This window comes from Trachurus japonicus, chromosome 6 (assembly GCF_045865225.1).
Source record: "Trachurus japonicus isolate A0001 chromosome 6, Traja_1.0".
Lineage (NCBI taxonomy): Eukaryota > Metazoa > Chordata > Actinopteri > Carangiformes > Carangidae > Trachurus > Trachurus japonicus.
Window position 1 is genome coordinate 4,357,910 of NC_140912.1, and position 24,867 is coordinate 4,382,776.

Genomic DNA, 24,867 nt, shown 5'->3' on the forward strand with positions numbered 1-24,867 from the left:
GTCTCCAAGTCCAATATTCTGTTAAATAGAAACGGTATTCAGTGTTGTGTTTGTCTGTGAAAAAATCCACAACAAAATAAAGCAGAACCAACCATAGACAGCTACCTAACTATAGTGTGAAAATTATGTCATTAATAATCAAATAAATAGAATAAAGGTTTCTAAAGGATACATACTGTATATCTGTTCAACTAAAGTCAACAGAAAAGGGACTTATGTATCTGAAATTGACTCAATGCATGTCCACCTGAAAAAGCCTGGACCTAGCTGAGACAGTGTGGTGTGGTTGCATGAATGCCTTAGTTTAAACTGAAGGAGCTAATGATTCAGCAGCATCTCACTTCACATACATTTAAATCCAACTCTGAAAAACAGCAGACACGTCAAACTCACTTATACCTACATGTAACAGTAGCCCCATGTTAATTTATGTAGGTACTAATTAATGTACTAGAGCAGAAAACCAAGCAAAAACATCTCAGTCAAAGGAAAAAGACAGTAAATTCTATTTATTACTTCAAAACAGTTTTTATAAAGTGGCCACATGTTTTGGATGTCAGCGCTACATTGAGGTAACAACCCTTTCCTCTGATATGAACATCTGATCTTCAAAAAAACCTGCTTCAGTTCATTTATGTGGCAAACTTCTTCTGCCTGACTGGTGCAGGCAGTTGGGATATGATGTCCAGCAGGGGGCGCTCCACCACAACCAGAGACTGGTCCTCCAATAAGTTGACACACAGGAGGTGCTGAGGGGCAGATCGAGAACAGAAACCATCAGTTAGACAGGGCGTAGAAATGTTTGTGTAGACTTTAGTGGGTTTACCAGCCCCATGATGTGAGTTAATTACAGCACACTTCCATGGACTGTAGTTCAATGACCTCATCAAATGAAAACACTGATTCAAAGCTGTTGTGGTTGAATGAAGTGATGTTACAATTTTATTATGTGGTGTCATGTGGATGATAAGAGGAACTTGGCTCATGACCTCATCCGACAAGGTGCTGCATCGGCCAATCACATGAATGCAAGTGCACATGCTTGCTTACAACCTCCTGGTGTGGCTGTACTTTGTGCCAACAGTTATGAAATCGTCACTGACTGCAAACTGCAGTGCAGCGTTTCAGTGACTTCCTTGATCAACACCTTCCCTCCCAACAGCCTCCTCTGAGGTCCACAACCACACTTTTTTGTCTTTTCCCAATTAATATATCCTAAAAAAAACAAAACACAAATCTTTATTTTTTTTTCCCCTTATACTTTTATAGATAAAAGTCATAACCATGATAAACCATAATTAAGAAGGTTTTTCTTCATTCAGAAAACAGCATTCACGTGTTTGGGTTGTTCTAGAAGTGATTTAAAGTTTCATCATTAGCTGTTGATGAGTTTTGCTCAGAACAGTATTTTAGGTCCTGAAAAAACAGCTGTTCAACTCATGTAACTCATCAGATACCTCTGTCTCTGCTCACTCTAAGGTCTCAACAAAACATCACTGTCTCCATCTAGTGTGGGTATACAGCAACACAGGCCCGGCATCCATCCAGTATTGGACAGTATGAATGGCTTTGAGACAAACTGTTTGTAAAAACGGGCTATACAAATAAAATTGCCTTGCCTTGCCTGAGACATCAGTGACTTGATGTCACTCAAAAAGACAGCAGATGATGACTGATCAACAGACAGAAGCAGGAATGAAACAGAAAACTACAACGAAATTACTCAAAATTGCTCCCAATCTTCAGTTATAGCAGGGATTTAAGTCCACGACATATGTGGATGTGAAAATAACGCATCATTATCAAGATATGAATCTGTGAATATAGACATGTGTCTGGAAGTGTGTACGCTTCCATGAGCCCCAGAAAGTTACTGCTGTTGTCAAAGTAAAGCGCCGCTCAACTTAGTGTGATGATCGTACCTGGAAATTCTTGCTGATCTTGAAGGCGTGACTGTGTCTACCCCTCTCCGACTCGGGAATACTCCTCAGTGTCATTTGATTGTAGAACAAAGCCTTTGCTTCGGGGAGAGGCTGAATGTGGAAACACAGAGACAAAAATACAATGACAGTGTTATTTAATCCCACATTATCATATCAGGCTAAGGCCCTGTTTACACGACAACGCTCGCGGATGAAAACGGCAAAATATTTTATCGGATGTGCCTTTTGTTTAGACGGTGGCGTTTTGGGGGCTTGAAAACGCAAAAAAGTGAAACCACCCTCCAGAGTGGAAATCTTAAAAACACTCCGCCCATTGCATCTCCATGTAAAGGGTGAAAACGCAAAAGTCTTCTCTGATTGCTACGACCTGTGGAGGGCACGGAGGGCCGGCGTACAGCCTGCCAGAAATCAAGAAGAAGAAGAGGGAAAAATTCTGGGTTGTACAGTCGGCGATTTATGTTTTTGCCCGTGGGTGCACAAACACTAGTACGCATATCATGCCATGTAGCAATGGGATTCATGGCTCATTATTAATAATAGCCTACTGCACAACTGAAAATATTGTAGCGACCCCGCAGCAATGTTGTTTTTATGATGTTTAAGTTGTGTGACTTCTGACTGACTGTGAATGTGTACGGTACGGGTAGGAAGGTTGGATGAGAAACTGAGGGACCGGGGTGAGTGTGAGGAGGACAGAGTGTGTCTCTGTCTTCCTCACACTCACCCCGGTCCCTCAGTAGGTGAGTGAGAGAGGAGGAGCAGAGGAAGAAGTGAGAGCTGTCAGCTAAGTTTGTGTTATGTTGTCGTAGTTACGTTAGGTTGGACGCTACAATATCAATAAAAAGGTGTGTTTAACATCAACGTCGGACGTGAAATAGCCGCGAAGCGGAGCCAGTTTCCTTTCGGCGCCATGTAAGCGATTGTGTCAGATGAGCATGAGCCAGAGCGCGCACCTCTGTGCCAGGCTCACGCTCTGCAGCGATTTATGTTGATTCACCTTAACAGAGCGCAAGAGAGATTAACACACATTCACACAGGCTACACACACATACGGGCTACACATACACACCCACGAGGCGCTTGCCGACCGGCACGGAGAAATGCACATCCAGTGGCGTGCCCCCCATGGGTGCTCAACCTGGTCAGACGGAATCAGCATGCATAAATTCCAGACTTTTGCGTCACAGTATGCACGCAGATTTCCACCCCAAAAATGCTCGTCTAAACGCCAATTAAAAAGTGAGAACGCAACGCCACTTTTGCGTTTTCTATTCAGATCGTTTCCGTATAAACGTAGCCTAAGTGTCTAAATGAGGTTTCAGATTTTCCGTCTCTGAACATGGCCCAACCCCTAAACAGACACGTAAATCACTTGTCAGGCTCCAGATTTCAAAAACAAAAGTGGAGCAAAGGTGAAAAATTAAACAGTATTTAATTCATTGAGTGCCGCGCTCCTTTCCAAAGTTTTAGTCAAGTGTACCGGCAATTTAGACCATTTTTACATACATACATACTGTGGCTCATTTGAAAGGTGAAACTTTATGCTTCAAATGGCCACAAACCGTTTGTTTCTACGTGCCCCCGTTCCTGAGAAAAGTCAAGCTAAACATGGCTGGGTTTCACCAAAATCCCTGCTTTTTTTCTAGAAAAGGAGATACAGCGTCTTTTATGAAAGGTGCTCTGTTTGTGTCTGTCGCTCTTCTGACACTCGCATTTCTGGATCAAAGGGCTCGTGTAAGATAAATATATACAACAATTGTTGTTCTATTCACAAAACCACCATCAGGGGCGGGGGGGGCGCCACTAAACAACAATAACACAGACGCACCGTGCCATGTCACAGCCTCTCGCCGCGGAGTGTGATGGTCTCTCGGCCACAGCAGGTCTGGAACACTGGTCCCACCGGTGGTCGCGGTCCTTCTGTGGTACGGGTCGGTGGTGCCGGTCTGCTTTGGCCCAGAGACCATCACATTTTACCGCGGGAGGACCTTGGGGAGGACACGGTGTTGCTCCAGATGAAGACCGGGCGGGACTGTTGGCTGAGAGCTTCCTGTTTCGGCTCCGAGCTGCTGGAGCCTCGCGGGTGAAAGCAGAGCGTCTGCGCTGCATCCACATGCAGAACTCCGTTTGCAAAAGCCGAGTTATGATGGAAACTTCCAGATCATGAGCTGTCATGAGTTTTTGATCGTCATCTATTTCAGTTCTGCTCATCGTAGAGTCCCCAAATTTACACATAAAGGTGTGTTAAAGTGTCTAGTTTCATAATAATAAAAAAAAAGCAAAAAACGTAAAATTACGTTGTTGGCACTCAACGCATGGGAACGAAAAACGAGAAATTACGTGGTTGGCACTCAATGAATTAAGACTCACAGTGGAAAGTTTAAGCAGCAGTAATCACTGACTTGTGCTTGCACTTGCCTTTGTGAGAAAATATTCTACAGGTGTGCAACTCATCACATGACTTCAAATCATCTGACACAGTGTGTGTGTTGATGTTTTGTCACAATTCACTGGAGCAACAAATGCAGTTGTTAAACCAATGAGTGTTGTTTATTCCATGACATGAGGAACTGAGGCCGAACTGGACACAAGTGTGGTATAATGAAGTGTAAACGCTCACATACCAGAGTCTGGTCAATGATGCAGAACATGAACATGTCATGCAGAATGATGTGAGCTGGGTTTCTGGGGTTGAAGGTGACGTGGGTGACGGGCGTGTCCCTCTCCAGCCACAGAGAGTGCAGGCCTTGTTTCTGCAGCTTGCGACTCCAGTCTGTGTACTCCTTCTGCACCAGAGAGTACTCAAATATCTGCAAACACACAGAGAAAACACACACTGTAGCGAGATCTGTAGAGTGAGTCGCTCTCATTGTTATCTGGATGTTGTGTTGTCTTTTATTGTTGTGGCAGAGCAGGTAGGTTATCATCAGTTTATAATTCATTATCACAATCATCACTATTATTATTAGGGCCGCGGGCAATCGCCCCGGGCACTGGTCCCAACAGCTATGAAATAGCTGCAGGGACCAGTGCCCGGGCGAAGTTATTGTGTTATTGTGTGGATTTTTTCTTCTTATTATTAGGGCCACGGGCAATCGCACCGGGCACTGGTCCCAACAGCTATGAAATAGCTGCAGGGACCAGTGCCCGGGCGAAGCCCGGGCACTACTGTTATTGTGTGGATTTTTTCTTATTATTTTTCCACTTCCGGCCAACTTTCGGTTCGCTACTAGTCCTGCAACTCGAAGAGTTGCAGGACAAATTATATATCAAAATGTGCGTCCTGATCGGGATCGGTGTGCTATTACTTTTCTCAACAGTGTACGAATTATTCGCGACGTAAGTCGCGATTTACTGCGCAAAATTTTTGCATGTAAGTCAATGGGACGGGCGGGAAAAAAAGAGCGAAAAAGACCAATCATTGGAGTTTAACAAAAGTCTACTGCTCAGGCATACTTTCACCTAGAGACTCCATTTAAACTTTAAACAGTAGACACAAGTCTTGTGTATTGTCGTATTACTCCACGTTTTGATAGGTCATATAGTTTTTGATCAATCCCTGATCAATGACCATGATCATTTTTGGAGAAATTATGAGTTTATAATGGGTGTGTATTGGACAGAATGTTCGTGTCAGAGTGCGTGACATCATCGGTTAGAGTGGGAGAGAGTGAAGAAACATTCTGTATTTTTTCTGGATAAACTGTGACCACGGCCACAATTTACACTCTACAGACATAATTTTTTCAGAATTTGTAAGACAAACTTGTTATCTCTCATGTCATGTGCTCAAAATATCAGAGAGACTTACAGAATTGACAGAATCAGCCTCTGAGTGCGGCCACGTCTGTCCCTGCTCCTCATTGAGTCCAATACAAATATTTTCTGAGAGGAGCAGAACGGCCTGATGTTTTAAAACTGCCAGCGTCGCCAAAATATTTACTGTAGAAACACCAAATCGTACCGAAATTTTCAGTAAGTCCTTAGAGCAACGTTGATCTGTGTTTTGTTCTGATAGGAGTTACCGTTTTGTCATGCTAAGCCTAATTGTGAGGCCGGTTTAGAGGCAGAAAATGGCTGTTTTTCTCCACGTTTCTGTCTGTCTCAGCCTGCGGGGGCCCCTATCGCCGTGGTAACCTCTTTGATCCTCAGGCCAGAGCTCGTTAACTTCATAAACAATCCACCTGGCGCTCGTTTAAATGTTTATAAACACAGACACAGCTAAATCAGACTGACACAGGATGCAGCTACTAACTAACTATGTGTCAAGTCAGTCACACACACACACACACACAGACTCTAGAGCAGTGTTTTTCAACCTTTTTTGAGCAAAGGCACATTTTGTTCATTAAAAAAATCCCGCGGCACACCACTAACCAAAAATGATAGAAAATGACACAGTGCAGCCTAATACAGTATATATAATACACATTTTTTCTCTTATAGTGTAGTTAGTTTATTCTGACTCAGTAATGGTCATTGTTCAGGCTTCTGCCACTACACTCATTGACATAAAAAAAAAGTCCTATTTTATTAGCCAACTCTGCCAGACAGTCACTATTGCAGACACAGATGCTCAACAGAGCCAAATTATTTTAGGAGCTAAATGATATTTGTTTGGACACAAACTGTTAACTGATAACAAGAACTTCTGATTCTGATTTGACTACGATTCTTCTTCTTTTTTTTTAGCTGTCAATCAACTCATGCCTTCAGCCATATTTCACAGCAAACATGAGAGGACTTGAACTTATGCTGTGTACTCCCTGTGATAGAAAGTCAGAACAAACTCTGAGTGCAACCTGCAACGTGTGCTTCACTCTGCCTGGTCGCACATCTCGCGCTCTGGAGCGCAGTGCGCGCACCTGCAGCGCTTCAAATCGGTTCAGTTCTATTTTTCATGCGAGCCGTGAGCGCCGAGAGCGCCGTCAAGCTGGGTAGACCAAATCGTACCAGACAGGAAGTCGGGCACAGAAAAGGCGAGAGAATCCGGTCAATTTTCAAAATAAAAATAATTATTAAACGATGATTAATTAAGTTGTTGCTTGTCCGTCTATATTTGACCGTTGCGTCTGCACATGAGACACACACACACACATGTTTAAAATGACGTGTGTGTGAGTGAATACGAAGGACGGTGCCCCTAAAATAAAAAGGAGGGGCTCTCAGCCGGCTCCCCCGTCACTCACCTGCAGCTGCACAGACGAGCAGAGGAGCGCTCAGCTGTTCTGGCGTGGATGAGACGCAGCACAGTGGGAGTTTTATAAAAAATAAAAAACAAACAAACAAAATGAGACTGGCCGGTCGGCACGAGCCTATAGTCACAGACACTCAGTGGAGTGCTGAATCTCACTCGTTAACGGTTATAATCGCCTATGAGCGTCGGTTATCAGTCTGAAAAAAAAATTCAAAATGTGCATCGCTAGTTTGGATCAATTAAGTTAAGTTTGGTAATTTTCCACGGCACACCTGGCGAACGCTCACGGCACACTAGTGTGCCGCGGCACAGTGGTTGAAAATCACTGCTCTAGAGCCAGCTTCATGTGATTACAGTCACACACACACACACACACACACACACACACACACACACACACACAGACTCTAGAGCCAGCTTCATGTGATTACAGTCACACACACACACACACCCACAAACACACACACACCTTCATGTGATTAAAACACAGTTAACGTGCAACAGAATTTAAACTTAAACCATGATTTCATCTGGTTTTAAAGTTAAACCTTGTTGGTGTCACACACACACACACACACACACACACACACACACACACACACACACACAGGTAACCTAATGTGGTTACAGCTCCTCCATATCAGTGCTTATAGAAAGATGATCATGTGTCTGTCTGATCAGCTCTGTCTTGCGCTTAAGATCGTGGGTTTGATTCCCATGTTGACAGAGATGGCAAAATCGGCAGTAGCCCCGCGGCCCATTCAAAATTTCCCGAGAGGAAATTTTCTAGTTCTCCTTCATCTTCCGGACACTTTTTCGATTCGCTACTAGTCCTGCAACTCGAAGAGTTGCAGGACATATTATATATCAAAACGTGCGTCTTGATCGGGATCGCTGTGCTATTACTTTTCTCAACAGTTTACGAATTTTTCGCGACGTAGTCGCGAAAAACTGCGCAAAAATTTTGCATGTAAGTCAATGGGACGGGCGGAAAAAAAAGAGCGAAAAAGACCAATCATTGGAGTTTAACAAACGTCTACTGCTCAGGCATACTTTCACCTAGAGACTCCATTTAAACTTTAAACAGTAGACACAAGTCTTGTGTATTGTCGTATTACTCCACGTTTTGATAGGTCATATAGTTTTTGATCAATCCCTGATCAATGACCATGATCATTTTTGGAGAAATTATGAGTTTATAATGGGTGTGTATTGCATGGAATGTTCATGTCAGAGTGCGTGACATCATCGGTTAGAGTGGGAGAGAGTGAAGAAACATTCTGTATTTTTTCTGGATAAACTGTCAGCACGGCCACAATTTACACTCTACAGACATAATTTTTTCAGAATTTGTAAGACAAACTTGTTATCTCTCATGTCATGTGCTCAAAATATCAGAGAGACTTACAGAACTTACAGAATCAGCCTCTGAGTGCGGCCACGTCTGTCTCTGCTCCTCATTGAGTCCAATACAAATATTTTCTGAGAGGAGCAGAACGGCCTGATGTTTTAAAACTGCCAGCGTCGCCAAAATATTTACTGTAGAAACACCAAATCGTACCGAAATTTTCAGTAAGTCCTTAGAGCAACGTTGATCTGTGTTTTGTTCTGATAGGAGTTACCGTTTTGTCATGCTAAGCCTAAATGTGAGACCGGTTTAGAGGCAGAAAATGGCTGTTTTTCTCCACGTTTCTGTCTGTCTCAGCCTGCGGGGGCCCCTATCGCCGTGGTAACCTCTTTGATCCTCAGGCCAGAGCTCGTTAACTTCATAAACAATCCACCTGGAGCTCGTTTAAATGTTTATAAACACAGACACAGCTAAATCAGACTGACACAGGATGCAGCTCATAGTCACACACACACACACACACAGACTCTAGAGCCAGCTTCATGTGATTACAGTCACACACACACACACACACACACACACACACACAGACTCTAGAGCCAGCTTCATGTGATTACAGTCACACACACACACACACAAACACACACACACCTTCATGTGATTAAAACACAGTTAACGTGCAACAGAATTTAAACTTAAACCATGATTTAATCTGGTTTTAAAGTTAAACCTTGTTGGTGTCACACACACACACACACACACACACACACACACAGTTAACCTAATGTGGTTACAGCTCCTCCATATCAGTGCTTATAGAAAGATGATCATGTGTCTGTCTGATCAGCTCTGTCTTGACCTTAAGATCGTGGGTTTGATTCCCATGTTGACAGAGATGGCAAAATCGGCAGTAGCCCCGCGGCCCATTCAAAATTTCCCGAGAGGAAATTTTCTAGTTATTATTATTATTAGATAAGAGCAGGGAACATAAAGTTGGACAAAACCTGACAAAGTGTTTACCTGCTGGTCGGCGTGCACTGACACAAGGTTGCTGGTGACTGGGTGGATGGCGATGGCAGTGGGACAGGAGCTGTACACTGGAACCGTACAATGAAGCTGCAAGCACAGAGACGCCGGGTTTTTAACACTGATGGTTTACACTGTCGCCGAAAAACAACAAGGTGACAAAGACTAGGGAGAAAATATGTGCGCTGAAACTGACCTTCAGCTTGCTGAGGTTATAGACGTGGATCTCAGAGTCTGTGTTTGCTGTAGCGAGCCACTTGCCGTCCTCACTGGCAAACAGCAGGTGGACCGGCTGTCTGGAGCCTGGACACACACACACAAACTGGTTAAACTATGTACAAACTCAAGGCTGTTGACAAAAAAGTGCCACTGGTTAGATCTCACTATGCTTTCACAATGTCTCACAAATATGCAACAATCAAACTTTCTGTGGAGAATGATCTTTGAAACAAGAAACAAGACCAGGTCAAAACCCAGTAGCCTGTATATCATATCTATATATACTAATATAATTTTTTTTTAAACATTCCTTTAGTTTCCATCAGAATTCTTCAAATATTTCACATAAATGAGCACCACAGAGCCTGGACTCAGACTCACCTGACTTGGGTTTGAGGGTTTGAAGGTATTTGCACTCTGTCTGGCCGAGCGCAACGACAATGACTGAAGAATGGCTGGAGGAAGCAAAGAGCTTGGAGGAGTCAGGGGAGAAGCAGAGCTGATGGGCTGATCGAAGATCTTTAGGTAGTTTGGACACCTGGAGAGAAGAGAAAGTAGCTTCATGATCCTCGCTCATAAGCTGCTGAAACAGATTGTTTAAGTGTAGCTGTGGTACGGAGGAGAACAGCTGGATCAGCGCTGAGGAGCTCACCTTGCTGATGCTGATGTTGTTGTTGTTGTTGTACTGTACTCTGTAGAGACGGACACTGGACACTGTTGCGTAGGCAATCCAGCCTCCACATGGAGACAAAGCACTGCAGCAGATATGATCCTCTCCCTGCAGAGATCAACACACACATATTAGGCCCTCGGTTTCAGTACGCTATACAGGCTAAATATTTGATATGACTCATAAGGAACTTCTGGAGGTCTGCAAATAGTGTCTAATTAGAATAAACTCTTAGTAAGATTTATCTCAAACAGGTTATGTTGTTGATCACAGTAAGTAAGGCTGAACGTTTCTGGAAAAAATGTGAATCGTGATTATTTTTGCCTAGAATTGAGATCATGATTCCCTGGCACAATTTTTTCCCAATTAAAATGTTTATGATTTATTGTGTAGCTCTTTCAAAAACTCTCAACTGCAGACAGGCTTCCTGCTCCACTGAGTCACATGATGTAAAGGTGCTTTGCCATAGGTTGAGGGAGACGGCAACGGCAGTGCAGCATTTGGGGGCACATGATAAACTCGTAGAGGAAACTAGGAGCATTTGTTTGTGATATATCTCATGAAATGAAATGAGAAGAATGATTGCCATTTAGAAATTAGATCACATGTAGGTGTTAATCGAGATCGCGATTTTTTAATGATTTATTGCGCAGCCCTAGTACGTAGACCTTCATTTAGACTCAAAGTGCTGAAAATAACAGACTGGCTTAGCCAATGTTTACAATTTCTAGCACAGAGAGTTAAAGCAGAGTTAAACAAAGACAGCCACAACACATTGACTACACACCTTCCTCTTCAGGTGAATCAGCTTCTCTGGTTTCCTCTTCACAGGCAGACTGTCACCATGCTTCCCTGTCAACACACAAACCTTTCACTGTAACAGCTGTCCAGTCAGATTAAGATCCCATTTTACTTCTGTCTGTCCTGTGTGTGTGTGTGTGTGTTCCTCACCATGCCCATCGCTTTCTCCTAATCTCCACAGCTCTAAATGTCCAGGGAACTGGAAGAGGAGCAGTCCTGCTTTCTTTGCACAACACACCAGACTTCTCTACATAGAGGAGAGACAAGTAATAAACATGTTGCCATGGGTTATGATCAAACCGTTTCAACACACATTGTTCTTCGACTCCAAGAATAATCTACCGGTGTGTACTCACATGTGGGAAAGCTATTTTGCGCAGTGCTGACTCCCGGGTGTTCTTCTCTACTTTGTCCAGCAGGGGTCGCACTACCAGCTGAGTGTCCATACCTGATCACAAACATCATCGTCACCTTCATCTTATCATGAGTTTAGTTTACTTTAAATTTAAGATGACTGTAAACTGTATTGCACAGTTCATGTTCCCACATTTTGAATATAGGATAGTCATCTGTTTTCACACACACCGGGTGTGGAAATAACACCAGAAATAAGTCTTGCATAATGGGATAGCTGGTGTATTGCAGACTGACAGACTGCAGCATTAGAGATGTTAGGCCAAGTTCAATCTTTCTGCTGAAACGCTACTGTGGTCTCACTGAAATGAATGGGAAAGACCAAACTTAACTCACAGCTCTAATGCTGCTCTGAACACAGCCTACAGTCATGAGATAACATTGATGAAGAGCAAATCATGGCATCGTAGACATCCATGTACAATGGTTGTTGACGAGTGTAAACGAGTCTCCTGAAACACTGTATTTAATTCTAACATTGTTTGTATACATCAATCTGTGTTAACTCATTGAGTGCCGCGCTCCTTTCCAAAGTTTTAGTCAAGTGTACCGGCAAATTAGACCATATTTGACTTTTTATTTTAGAGCCATAGTGTATTCTATATTATTGCCACCAACACATACTGTGGCTCATTTGAAAGGTTTAACTTTATCCTTCAAATGGCCACAAACCGTTTGTTTCTACGTGCCTCCGTTCCTGAGAAAAGTCAAGCTAAACATGGCTGGGTTTCACCAAAATCCCTCCTTTTTTTCTAGAAAAGGAGATAGAGCGTCTTTTATGAAAGGTGCGCTGTTTGTGCCTGTCGCTCTTCTCACACTCGCATTTCTGGATCAAAGGGCTCGTATAAGATAAATATACACAACAATTGTTGTTCTATTCACAAAACCACTGTAAGAGCCATACTTGTATTGCTTGCAATAGTTTATAGTTTTTATTTAAAATGTGTAACTGCTCCTTTAATTATGCTGTGGATGACATCATAGCTCTCAGACCAGTTTAAGCAGCCTAAGGAGCAAGACAGTTTTTTGACAAGAATAATAAGAAGAGAATACCAGAGTGAATCTTGTAACTTTGTTTTTGTTTTAAGTAAAACTATTTTTGAACCTAGTTACTGTCTTCGAAGATTCCTCTCTTTTTCTGTGTCAAGCTTACTGCCAAGAAGACTGCTTAATAGTAGTGGCAAAACGAGTAGCCTGAAGAAGAAAGATTGCCGCTACATGCGAGTCAAAAAACTCCGCTCTCAGTGGAAAGAAGAACGGATGAACCGGATTAAAGCTGTTTCTTCATGGATAAGGAGACAACCCAAGTCCTCAAACTGAAATACGTAAGTCTGTGGATGCTTTGCAACAAGAATTCAACAGCTAATTAAGCTAACACATGGAAAGCTAACGCTAGCCTGGTGGAGAGGCGCAGCACATGGTGGAGGCATTTCATGAAAGTGGATTTGGATATCAGCTAGTCATTGAAAACTGATGTGCTTATGAAGAAACTGATGGACATTAGTGTTTCCTGGAAGAACTGACTGTTTTAAGCTGAATTCTAAGTAAAGTGGCTTGTGCTGTGGTGCTGTGGCTATGGAGGAATCTGACCAGAAGAGGGCGCCAAAGCCCACAGAAAAGGCAATATGTGACAAAATAAGCAGACTTATTGCCTCAAGGAGAGGAAAATTATCCCAGCTTACAGGCATGATGAACAATATTGAAAGCCTGAAGCACGATGGTTCCAATGTGGATGAAGTGGATGCATTGCTTCATGATAATTTTCACGAAATAATCACTGAGTTTGAGGATATAAACATTGCAGTTGTTGCTCTTATGGATAAAGAGGAAGGACAAAGAGACCAACGTGAGTGGTATGAGCCAAAAACCACACCTTTAGTAAACTTTGTTGTGGACACTGAAAAATGGTGTGCTGCGATGAGGAAGAAATTAGTAGATGAAACTATCAGAGCAGAGCAGCGGGCCGACAATCTCAAGAGGAAGTTAAAGAAGAATCCAGACTTCCATAAAGATTACATATCATTCATGAAGGGCATCATTGAAAAAGACTACGCTGAGAAAATATCAGCTGAACAGATCAGTCGCAGTGATGGACGTGTCTGGTACATCCCCCACCACGGGGTGTACCACCCTAAGAAAAAGAAAATAAGAGTAGTTTTTGATTGCACAACAACATATCAGGGTGTCTCACTAAATGAACAATTGCTGCAGGGACCAGACCTCACTAACAACCTCACTGGTGTTCTATTAAGATTCAGGGAACATCCAGTGGCACTGATGGCAGATGTGGAGTCTATGTTTTATCAAGTGAGGGTCCCAGAGGAAGATACAGACCTGCTACGGTTCCTGTGGTGGCCGGACGGCGATCTAAACAGTGACGTGGAAGAATTCAGGATGAAAGTACACCTTTTTGGTGCTACATCTTCACCCAGTTGCGCTTCGTATGCTCTGAGAAGAACTGCGGAAGATGCAAGAGGAATTGTGAGTGCAGAGGCAGTTGACACTGTGTTAAGACATTTTTATGTTGATGATTGCCTAAAGGCAGTGGAAACAAGTGACCAAGCAGCCAGCCTTGTGCAAGAGCTCACAGCCTTATGCGCTAGAGGAGGTTTCCATCTCACTAAGTGGGTGAGTAACAGCAAAACAGTCTTGCGGTCTATTCCAGACAATGAAAAGGCACCTGAAGTGAAAGACCTAGACTTGAGTCAAAACACACTGCCTATGGAACGTGCACTTGGTGTGGAATGGTGCACAGAGACTGACAGGTTCAGATTTCAAATAAACAAGCAAAGTAAACCTGTCACCAGACGCGGTATCTTGTCCACAGTAAGTTCTGTCTTCGACCCTCTCGGTCTGTTGGCGCCGCTGATTTTACCGGCAAAACTCATCTTACGTGACCTGTGTAAGAAGAAACATGGTTGGGATGATGAGATTGAAGGTGGAGATGCAAAAAAGTGGAAAGAATGGTTGGCAGATTTAAAGAGTTTGGCAGAGTTCAGCATACCCAGATGCATCAAAGCAGAAGGGTTTGGATCCACACAATCAGCACAGCTGCATCATTTTGCTGATGCGAGCGAGGATGGATATGCTACTGCCTCCTACCTGTTGCTTACCAGCCGTGAGAACAAAAAACACTGTTCCCTCCTAATAGGAAAATCAAGAGTAACACCTCTGAAACATGTCACAATACCGAGATTGGAGCTGACAGCAGCAGTCATTGCTGTAAAAATGGACAGAATGCTCAAACAAGAACTGAAGATCCCGTTACAGGAATCCGTCTTCTGGACAGATAGCACTACAGTGCTCAGATATCTGTCAAATGAAAGTGCTCGCTTCAAAACGTTTGTAGCGAACAGAGTTACAACAATCAGAGATCATTCTCATCCTACACAGTGGCATTATGTCAACTCAGCGCAAAACCCAGCAGATCAGGGCTCTCGAGGAGTGAAAGTGGAGAAGTTCATGCAGAGCAAAGTCTGGATACATGGACCAGCTTTCCTGTTGAAGTCTGAAAGTGAGTGGCCAAAACAATTGGATGAAAGAGAGTTGACCACAGAGGAAGATCCGGAAATCAAAACATGTGCTAGAGTGACCATAACCATCACACAAGAGAGTTATGATACACTCAACAAGCTTATCACTTACTACTCGTCATGGCAACGACTAAAGAAAGCAGTCGGATGGTTTCTCAGACTAAAGAGGATGCTACTACAACTGAAAGACAAGAGAAAAGATCTCAAAACTACAATCAGTCAATCTGAGAACAACACTGAAAAACAGAGCAAGTTCATTGATCAGCACATGAAGAAATTCAAATCAACGATTCAACAACATCCGTTGTCACTGGAGGATCTGGTTGAAGCAGAAGTGGAGCTCATACGAATAAGTCAGTCGCAGGACTACACAGACGAAATCTGTGCTCTAAAAGAAAATGCTCCCATCAAGAAAAAAAGCCAGATTTACAAACTTGATCCCATGTTGCAGGATGAAATATTAAGAGTTGGAGGACGGCTTCATAAAGCTGCAATGCCACAAGAAGCTAAACACCCAGCCATCCTCTCTAAAAATTCACATATAGCCAACCTCATACTGCAACACATCCACCAAGAAGTTGGACATTGTGGTCGCAACTACATGCTGGCAATGCTGCGACAGAAATATTGGATCCCTCAAGCTAACTCAGCTGTAAGGAGGATTATCTCAAAGTGCACCGTGTGCAAAAGACTTCATGCTAAGGCTGGAAAACAAAAGATGGCAGATCTACCTGAAGACAGGCTACAGCCAGATCTACCCCCCTTTACCAACGTGGGAGTTGACTTCTTCGGGCCATTTGAGGTCAAACGTGGAAGGAGCCTTGTCAAACGGTACGGCGTAATTTTCACTTGTCTCACTGTGAGAGCTGTTCACCTTGAGATCGCTCACAGTTTGGATACAGATTCCTGCATTAACGCCATACGTCGGTTCATATGTAGAAGAGGGCAAGTAAAAGTTTTACGCTCAGACAATGGAACAAATTTTGTTGCAGCAGAAAAGGAGCTGCGCAAAGCATTGGAAAACCTGAATCAGACAAAAGTACAGAACGTTATGACACAAAAAGGCATCAAGTGGATTTTCAACACCCCAGCAGCGTCCCACCAAGGTGGCGTATGGGAAAGACAAATCCGTACTGTAAGAAAGGTCTTAAACTCTGTGCTACAACAACAGTCACTAGATGATGAAGGACTCCAAACCATCATGTGTGAAGTCGAGGCCATCATCAATAACAGACCGATAACACTCTCATCAGACGACCCGGGTGATGTTGAAGCTCTCACTCCCAATCACTTGTTGCTCATGAAGACACAACCTAACATTCCACCAGGAGTCTTTGACCAAGATGACCAGTACACACGTCGCCGGTGGAGACAGATACAGTACATAGCTGATCTGTTTTGGACTAGATGGACGAGAGAATACTTGCCACTCCTTCAAGAGAGACAAAAGTGGCTCACACCACAGAGGAACTTCTCGCCAGGAGATGTTGTACTGATAGTAGATGAATCTGCCCCTCGCAACTCCTGGAATATGGGTCGAGTAATAAAGACATTACCTGACTCAAGTGGTACAGTGAGGCGAGTCAGTGTGCAGACGAAGACTAACGTACTGGACAGACCTGTAACCAAGCTGTGCCTGCTGAAACATGCAGTGTGAATTATTTGAGTGAAGAGCGCTAATGACAGTTAATGTATAAAGTTGTTCATCTTTTTTGCATTATAATGTACATGTAAGGGTAAATTAGTTACTATGTTGAATGTAACATGGCTCTCATGTGAAAATGTTTGGTAATTGTTCTGCATTTAGCATAAGCAATTAGGGGCTGGAAATGTAAGAGCCATACTTGTATTGCTTGCAATAGTTTATAGTTTTTATTTAAAATGTGTAACTGCTCCTTTAATTATGCTGTGGATGACATCATAGCTCTCAGACCAGTTTAAGCAGCCTAAGGAGCAAGACAGTTTTTTGACAAGAATAATAAGAAGAGAATACCAGAGTGAATCTTGTAACTTTGTTTTTGTTTTAAGTAAAACTATTTTTGAACCTAGTTACTGTCTTCGAAGATTCCTCTCTTTTTCTGTGTCAAGCTTACTGCCAAGAAGACTGCTTAATAGTAGTGGCAAAACGAGTAGCCTGAAGAAGAAAGATTGCCGCTACAACCACCATCGGGGGCGGGGGGGGCGCCACTAAACAACAATAACACAGACGCACCGTGCCGTGTCACAGCCTCTCGCCGCGGAACGTGAGGCTCTGCCGGCCACAGCGGCTCGCGAACACCGGTCCCGCCGGTGGTCGTGGTCCTTCTGTGGTACGGGTCGGTGGTGCCGGTCTGCTTTGACCCAGAGACCATCAGATTTTACCGCGGGAGGACTTTGGGGAGGACACAGTGTTGCTCCAGATGAAGACCGGGCGGGACTGTCGGCTGAGAGCTTCCTGGTTCAGCTCCCAGCTGCTGCAGCCTCGCGGGTGAGAGCAGAGCAGCTGCGGCGCAGCTGCGCTGCATCTGCATGCAGAACTCCGTTTGCAGAAGCTGAGTTATGATAAAAACTTCCAGATCATGAGCTGTCATGTGACTTTGATCGTCATCTATTTCAGTTCTGCTCGTCGTAGAGTCCCCAAATTTACATATAATGTGTATTAAAGTGTCTATTTTCATAATTTAAAAAAAAAGCAAAAAACGAAAAATTTCGTTTTTGGCACTCAACGCATGGGAACGAAAAACGAGAAATTACGTGGTTGGCACTCAATGAGTTAAACCAGGACAGTATGGACAAGTTCAACATCAGTTGTATTTTGGACATTTTAATGGATTTCCTCCCTTCCTAACTAGAAAAACCTGTAATGTAACTTAAATTTGTGTGTAGACTGACAGATTTCTTAATTTGTAGTTACATATACATCACACACCAACAGCAGGTTCACCACTGACCTCCAGACACCACGGCAGTCTCCGTGTGGGCGAGTGCCCGTACATCATGTGAATGGTTTTTAAAAGTCCTCGTCCGGACCCACTCCTTATCCTTCTGGCCCACTGTGGAAGAGAGGAACTGGAACTGGAGGACAGTGCCTTCTGATGTCCCAGCTATCAGACTGGTCTGATCCTGTCAAATATGTGCAAAGATTAATATCATCAACTGGTGGTGTAATGAACCTAAATCTGTTCAGAAGTTGCACGATGTGTAATGTAATAATTGGTATGGTTTTTACCTGTGAAACAGAAAGAGCCAGAACGTCCCACTTTGTTACCAGGTGAGTTCTGATCAGTGTTCCCGTGAATCCGTCCCAGATCTGGACCTTTCCTGCTGAATCACCGCTAATGATGGTGTGGTCAGAAAGGAAGGCGACACACCAAACCACAACCTCTCTGCTCTTGGACGCCCCCGCACCTCTTTCCACCAGTAATCTATGTGTGGCGTGGCCTGAGGTCAGAAAAACAAAAGCAGAAACTGAGACGTCACAGTGATATTTAACAGACACCAAATTCAATATTCATAATGCTGTGATAATTGTCCTTAGGCCTTCATGATAGAAGTGTAACTTCTTACCTGTCTTAACATCAAAGACTCGGATCATGTCCATCATACCAGCAGCAATCAGTGTGCCAGAGGGATGCCAGGACAGAGATATAATACGACCTAGAAGATCACAAGTTAGTCACCGGACGGACACATATCTGCATTTAAAAGTATAGCGTGGTTGTAGTAAATAACTTCAGGCACTGGCAGGGATTTATGAATATTACTGTCAAGCAGAAAATCAAAACCACCACAGAACCAGCTCGTTGTCTCTTACCTTTCTGTCTGTCGAGGTTTCTTTGAAACTGAATGCCCTCCTCCAGTATTTCAAACATCTTCACTGTCCCGTCTTCACAACCAACCTGACGTAGAAAACATTCGCTCAATTAACAAACAAGGCCAGAGGAGGCTTAACACTTTAATTGGCTTTTGTGGATGAAGAGTCACAGTGAATACAATATCCAGATCATCTTTACTGACTGCTAGCATTGTTCCCTGGTTGTTGCTGCTGATGGTCCAGGTTGGTCCTCCATAGGCCACTACTGTGTACTTAGGCCTCAGGTTCTCCAAGTCATATTCTGTGACCTCTCCATTCAAACCAGCACTGAACAGCCGCTTGTTCACCCAACACAGAGATTCAATAGCTCTGTTGTCCTGTCCTGGTATCACCTGTTAATCACAATCACAACAAGTCTGTTGGTTATTTCTGCATGACTCACCTCAAGCTGGAATTCTCCAACAGAGCTCAGTATAAAAAGGCCCTGTCGCATAAAACTCGACTGACAAATTAGGTAATTTGTTGTTTGCTTGCTTATTAACAATAACCATAATAATAATTGTATTTATATAGCAACTTTAAGAGCATACAAAGTTATTTGACATAAAGCAGAGACACACAAGAACAATGGCAGAGGAACGGAATCTGAGCAATTAAATGAAGTATGAGGAAAATAAAAAGGTTTCATCACTAAAATAATAAAAAGCATAGAATGAGATTTTTTAAAAAAAAAGATAAAATAAGAAAAGGCATAAAAACTAAAAGCAGCCAGACACAAATTAGAGTAGCTGAACTGAGTGGTACAATCATATAAAGTGCGATTAATGGGAAATAATAACAATATAAGACAAAGATGAATACAATAAGGATGATAAGGATATATGAAGACAACAGAAGGAAAATGACAACAACAGAGACTGAGGATGTTTGGGAACTAAAACAAATGAATAAAGAATGACACAGATCAAGGTAGGGAATAAAAGACAATAGAAACACAATGAGAAGGGTGACATCCCATAAAAACAACATGTTTGTTAATCAAAGTGCTGCTGCTCAGTGGTTAGTACAAGGCTCCAGCGGAGCAGCAGCAGACCGGGCTGGACCATGTGGACCCTGGGAGTTGTTACCTTCTCCTGGAAGTAGTTGTCAGAGAAGTCGAACATCTCCACGGCTCCGTCGGCCCGGGCCACGGCCAGCCGCTCGTGACCGCTGTTGTACGCCATGGCCCTGATAGCACTGGGCATGTAGTCGAAGAAGCGGACACGGTGAACCTTAAATTCACCCATTGTCACTGGCGAGGAAAACACAGAGACACACGGGACAGGCAGGTTAGCGGCTGTAAACACGCTGTCCGTCCGCCCGGCCTCAACCTGGCAGCCTCACTACACGGACTGTAGAGTGTCGGTCTAGCTACTCCTCCTGTTAAACACTGTCAGTCTGCACTAGAAAACATATTCACCCGCTGGTTTGTCCACAGTCACTAAACTTTCTTCACTGGCAGGTCCACGCACGAGAGAAAACACCAGGAACCACGTTGAGGACCCACAAGCATGCTCACAACCCGGAAGCTATTCGTCCCGTCACTGACGTCGCGGAAGTGCGTCATCACGCTGACACAGCTGGCGGGAAATACTGTTGAACTGTGAGTACTGGGAGCTGTTTCGTTGTTTGCTCGTGTCAAAGCGGCTATGTTACGACTGATTCAAAGTCAATAGATCGATAACCTGTCTGACATTTTTTGTTTTGTTCAGTCGTACGACGTTTCCTCTGTCTGACGACTCAATGGTTCAAGTAATCATAAGGTAAGAAAGATGAACAAACTGTTGCCCGGTACTTGTCTTTTGTCCAGCATCATGTAAACACAATACTGTAATGCACCCGGGCTTAAAGCATGAATCAAAGTTTTGTGCTCTGCAAAATATATACCGGAAATCAATATAATAAAGGTTGTGCTCAAATGACGGATAACGTTATTACGCTGATGTTAATTATGTTGTTGATTATGTTAATTTATTATTATTATTATTATTATTATTATTATTATTATTTTACTGAATTTCTTTGTGCGGATTGATATTGTTGATCAGTTATGCAGCCTTATCAACTGCCTAGTGACAGGCCAGAGTTTAGTTTGTGGAGGAAATGACAGAACCAGATGTAAAAGCTAAAGTGTCATTCATGATGTCAAAGATACAGAGGGTGAATTAGTTTTGTTACTTTTGTCTCTGGCATTGTAGTTGTTAGGCACATGTATTTGAATTTGTTTAGTTGATGTGTGTGTGTGTGTGTGTGTGTGTGTGTATACACTCCTTCAGAGGCAGTGTGGATGGCAGCAGTCCTCCAGAGTGGTTGCTGGTGGAGCTGCAGGGAGAGATGGTGTCCAGACACAACTCTGGTCTGGCAGGAAATGTGATGGGCGACCTGATGTACACCAAGGAGGTATAGCAGATGCTCTGTGGCCAATCAGAAAAAAGAGCTCTTTTTTTGTTATTTGTGCCCTCCAAGGATAGACTCCTAAGCATCTTTGTAGAAATAACGAGCATGCAAAGTTCAGTGTCTGTCAGGAGCAGGACAAGGCTTGGACTGATATGTGATATTATCAGATGTTACTTTGTTCTACATCATGTGATTTTCTTTTCACAATAACAAAAAAAGTATATAATCATAACTTTATCATAGTATTTGTGCTGAACTGTATCAAGATATTCGAGTTTGGTTGTAACACACACCTCAGCAGGACATGACATCTGCCAAACCAAGAACCACAGAGAAAACATGAGCATTAAAAAAGTTGTATTAAAATGTTATACAATAGATCGCAGCATCCTGTCACTGGATATACAAGCCTAGTGAACAGGTCCTGATTAATTGTTGTTTTCATTATCAATCTACCGTATGTTGTTTATTTTTCACTTAATTGATTAACAATTTAGTCTGTAAAATATCAAATTATAGCAAGTTTAGGTTTTGTTTTCAATTCCAAAATCTACAGGGCCTCAGAGTACAGGTACTTAATCCGTATGTGAACACACTATTTTCACCTTTTTTTTCAGCAGTTCCTCCGCCTTGTGCAGCTAAATAAATAAACAGAGTTCAAAGGTGAAGCTTTTGGTCTCCATTTATTAGAAGATCAAGTGTTTTCTGTATTCAGTTAATTTTGTCATTGTCACTCACTTGTGAAGATTTGAGGCGTTTCTCTTTCTGACATGATGGTAAACTGAGTATCTCTAGATTTTGGACTGCTGATCAGACTAACCAGCCAATTAAAAAATGGCACCTTGATGAAAACATATTATTCCCTCAGTCTCTCATTGTAATTAGCTGCTCCTCTTCCTCCCTCCACCAGGGGGTGCCAGTGCTGATTGTAGGACATCACATTCTGTATGGGAAGCAGGTCAAGCTGGAGAAACAATTTGCCGTCCTCACTAAGCAGTGCAGCCCCTCGCAGGATTCCCTGGTCGGCCGTGATGATAACAGCGATGTCACACAGGTACCCATGGAAACAGACCAGCATGATGCCACCTCCAAGTCTTACTACGTGTCTGCCCTCATTAAGAGGAAGTTGATCTTTAAGACACGTCCCAAACCCATCATCACTAATGTGCCCAAGAAGGTGTAGTGGGACATGTCTCCTCAGGGGGTCAGAGGTCGTGTGGGACACTAAGACACTGATCCATCTCACCTTTACAGTACTGGACTCCACATCCTTCTGTTTGCGTCTTCCAACAATGACATATGCAGTTTGGTTACAAATTAGTTGTACAACTGATTAATAATACATCTTTATATTGATCAATACTGTCAACCTTAGATCTGAAGTGATTCCATCGAGAGACTTTGATCAATTTTGTACTGTTCTGCTGAGATTCTTCACAGAGTACTGAGTTTATTGAATTTTAAGTCTTTTCGTATGAAAATAAATGAATATATTGTGTAAATTATCTCCAAGTGGCACTATATTCATATTCAGGCATGACATTATGACCACCTGCCTAGTACTGTGTTGGTCCCCCATTTGCACATTCAACCTTTGTCAATATGGAGATGTTACAGAAATCCAGCCTGTATGGCTGCAATTACAGTAGCTGTTGCCCATTTTCTATTGCAAAGCCAAAGGCCTCTGTCCTTCTGCTCAGCCTGTATGGTCACTACTAAGTGTACAGCGTGAAGAGATCAGTTTGGTAGTTAATTATTTGACCACTGGACAGTTTAGAATGGAAAATGTGTGCTGGTCTTAACCAACTGATAACTGCTGATCAATGGATAACAATTCACTCCAATAGACACTCTCTCTCTGAATGAGAGTTTGTCAGTCTGGTGGCAGACTGGCAACCTGTACAGGCGTAGCTCGCCTTTACCCAGTGTGGGCTGGGGTTGGCCCTGGATAAAGACATGCTCTGACTAAGTCCATTAAAAAAGACACTTAACTCTGTCGCAACCTCATGACACTTGAGACTAAATTCAAAATTGAAGCAGTTGAGGCTGAGAGGAAGAAGATGGAGGCTGTCTCACATCCCACAATGAAACTCAAAGGTGTCTTTCATCGGGCCGTGCCTTTCAGATGGCTCAACAGTTCAGCATCAGAAAAAAAAGCCCTGCTCAGAGATGGTTGTGGAATGTGAAATGAAATTGCTTTTCATGAATACACATAGCCAGAACTTGTGCCTCTGCAGGGACCTGTGTTCACCTTCACAAATGAGACACTATTGAACTGGTTTGCTCAACCGCGACTCACAGGGATCTGCATTGCTTTGATGGTGGATGAGTAAACGTTGCAGTGGTCAGGGTGAAGGGGGTTCTGCTGCCTCCCAACAACACTGTCAATGTGCTAAATATACAGCAGCAGTAAGTAGACAAAGTGTGGACCACCCTCCCTCTCACTCTTATTGAGGTTTGGACACTTGAACACGATAAGTCTCACATAATACCACCCTGCCACTAAATAATATCTGAGGATTCATACTGTGGCATAAAAAGGAATTGAAATCACGTGTTGCCAGAGAATTGACACTGTATATGTGTATGTTTTTGTTTGGTGGAGGCGGTGCCCATGTTAAGGTGTGACCCCAGCAGTAAAAAGCCGTCCTCTTAGAACATAATGACTGAATGGACCGATTCATTCAGCTGCTGTAAAGCCCCTGACACCTCCCACACACACTCAGTACAGCATGCTGGCAACATGTGTTCAGAGTCATACTTAGAGCCATGTTGTAAAAGTCGAAAGCTCAGTCACTTTAATTAGTGACTGACATTTTTCACATAACTTAATCAGTGAAACAGCACTTCATCTGTACTCATTCTCCACACTGTTGTAGAGTGAAGTACTGTACAGTGAAACAATGCAGGTTTTCATTCGGATCAAATAAGAGCACGTTCAGAGACGTGGGCTGCGATGCCATGGTGCTGTTGGAAAAGAAACTATTTAAGTCCAAAGCAAATCTAGCAGCCCACATTGGAATAAAAACAGTGTTTGTTTGAGCAAACAACACACCTGCTGAATGCCATGGAGTTGAGCACATTTATGGCAGCATTACATGAATACTTTACCAAAGGACTGCAGATGTAAATTAGCTCTTAGTTGACTCTGGTACAGTGCATTGAAGGGTAACATTTATGTTTAATATTGTACATGGTTCCTTTGCAAAGTTAATAAATTACAAGTTACTTTTCCTAAACTAGATTCAACAACAGACACCATTGGCATTAATTAATTAATGTATATTTAATAATAAGTCTGTTGCCTTTCATTGGATCTTCTCAAATTTTAAACATAAACACTTCCCCATTAGCCAGGGCTAAAACATATTTGTGGTAGAGAAAAAGATATATGGTATTTTCACCACAGTTTATGAATATATTGAAAATGCACATAGAAAACAGGTAAATGGAAATGTACCCTTTGCCCTGAGGATGGCACTATATC

General features: G+C 42.9%; 2 protein-coding genes across 2 annotated transcripts; one reads left to right on the top strand and one right to left on the bottom strand.

Annotated features, from left to right (window-relative positions):
* Nucleotides 1–494: 494 nt before the first annotated feature.
* Nucleotides 495–20,552, bottom strand: utp4 (UTP4 small subunit processome component). Its single transcript, XM_085778352.1, has 17 exons — nucleotides 20,404–20,552; nucleotides 20,072–20,235; nucleotides 19,148–19,336; nucleotides 18,945–19,029; nucleotides 18,698–18,787; nucleotides 18,360–18,571; nucleotides 18,082–18,253; nucleotides 11,561–11,652; nucleotides 11,355–11,451; nucleotides 11,191–11,255; nucleotides 10,386–10,511; nucleotides 10,115–10,271; nucleotides 9,711–9,817; nucleotides 9,509–9,604; nucleotides 4,568–4,753; nucleotides 1,923–2,033; nucleotides 495–749 (listed from the first exon to the last, which is right to left on the bottom strand). The coding sequence occupies exons 2-17, from the start codon at nucleotides 20,228–20,230 to the stop codon at nucleotides 633–635; spliced, it is 2,061 nt and encodes a 686-aa protein (XP_085634478.1). The 5' UTR covers nucleotides 20,231–20,235; nucleotides 20,404–20,552; the 3' UTR covers nucleotides 495–632.
* A 32-nt stretch (nucleotides 20,553–20,584) lies between these two features.
* chtf8 (CTF8, chromosome transmission fidelity factor 8 homolog (S. cerevisiae)) lies at nucleotides 20,585–22,885 on the top strand. The gene is made up of 3 exons (XM_085778353.1): nucleotides 20,585–20,746; nucleotides 21,260–21,383; nucleotides 22,291–22,885. Exons 1-3 carry the CDS (start codon nucleotides 20,727–20,729, stop codon nucleotides 22,561–22,563), a joined length of 417 nt encoding a protein of 138 aa, XP_085634479.1. The 5' UTR covers nucleotides 20,585–20,726; the 3' UTR covers nucleotides 22,564–22,885.
* Nucleotides 22,886–24,867: the final 1,982 nt, after the last annotated feature.

Bases quoted from the DNA above. Each gene is read 5' to 3' on its own strand.
- utp4 (XM_085778352.1), bottom strand. From the start codon at position 20,230: ATGGGTGAATTTAAGGTTCACCGTGTCCGCTTCTTCGACTACATGCCC. The intron at 18,788-18,944 runs GTAAGAGACAAC...GTGATCTTCTAG, and splicing joins AAACCTCGACAGACAGAAAG to GTCGTATTATATCTCTGTCC. The intron at 18,254-18,359 runs GTAAAAACCATA...CATATTTGACAG, and splicing joins TGGCTCTTTCTGTTTCACAG to GATCAGACCAGTCTGATAGC.
- chtf8 (XM_085778353.1), top strand. From the start codon at position 20,727: ATGGTTCAAGTAATCATAAG. The intron at 20,747-21,259 runs GTAAGAAAGATG...ACACTCCTTCAG, and splicing joins ATGGTTCAAGTAATCATAAG to AGGCAGTGTGGATGGCAGCA. The intron at 21,384-22,290 runs GTATAGCAGATG...TCCCTCCACCAG, and splicing joins ACCTGATGTACACCAAGGAG to GGGGTGCCAGTGCTGATTGT.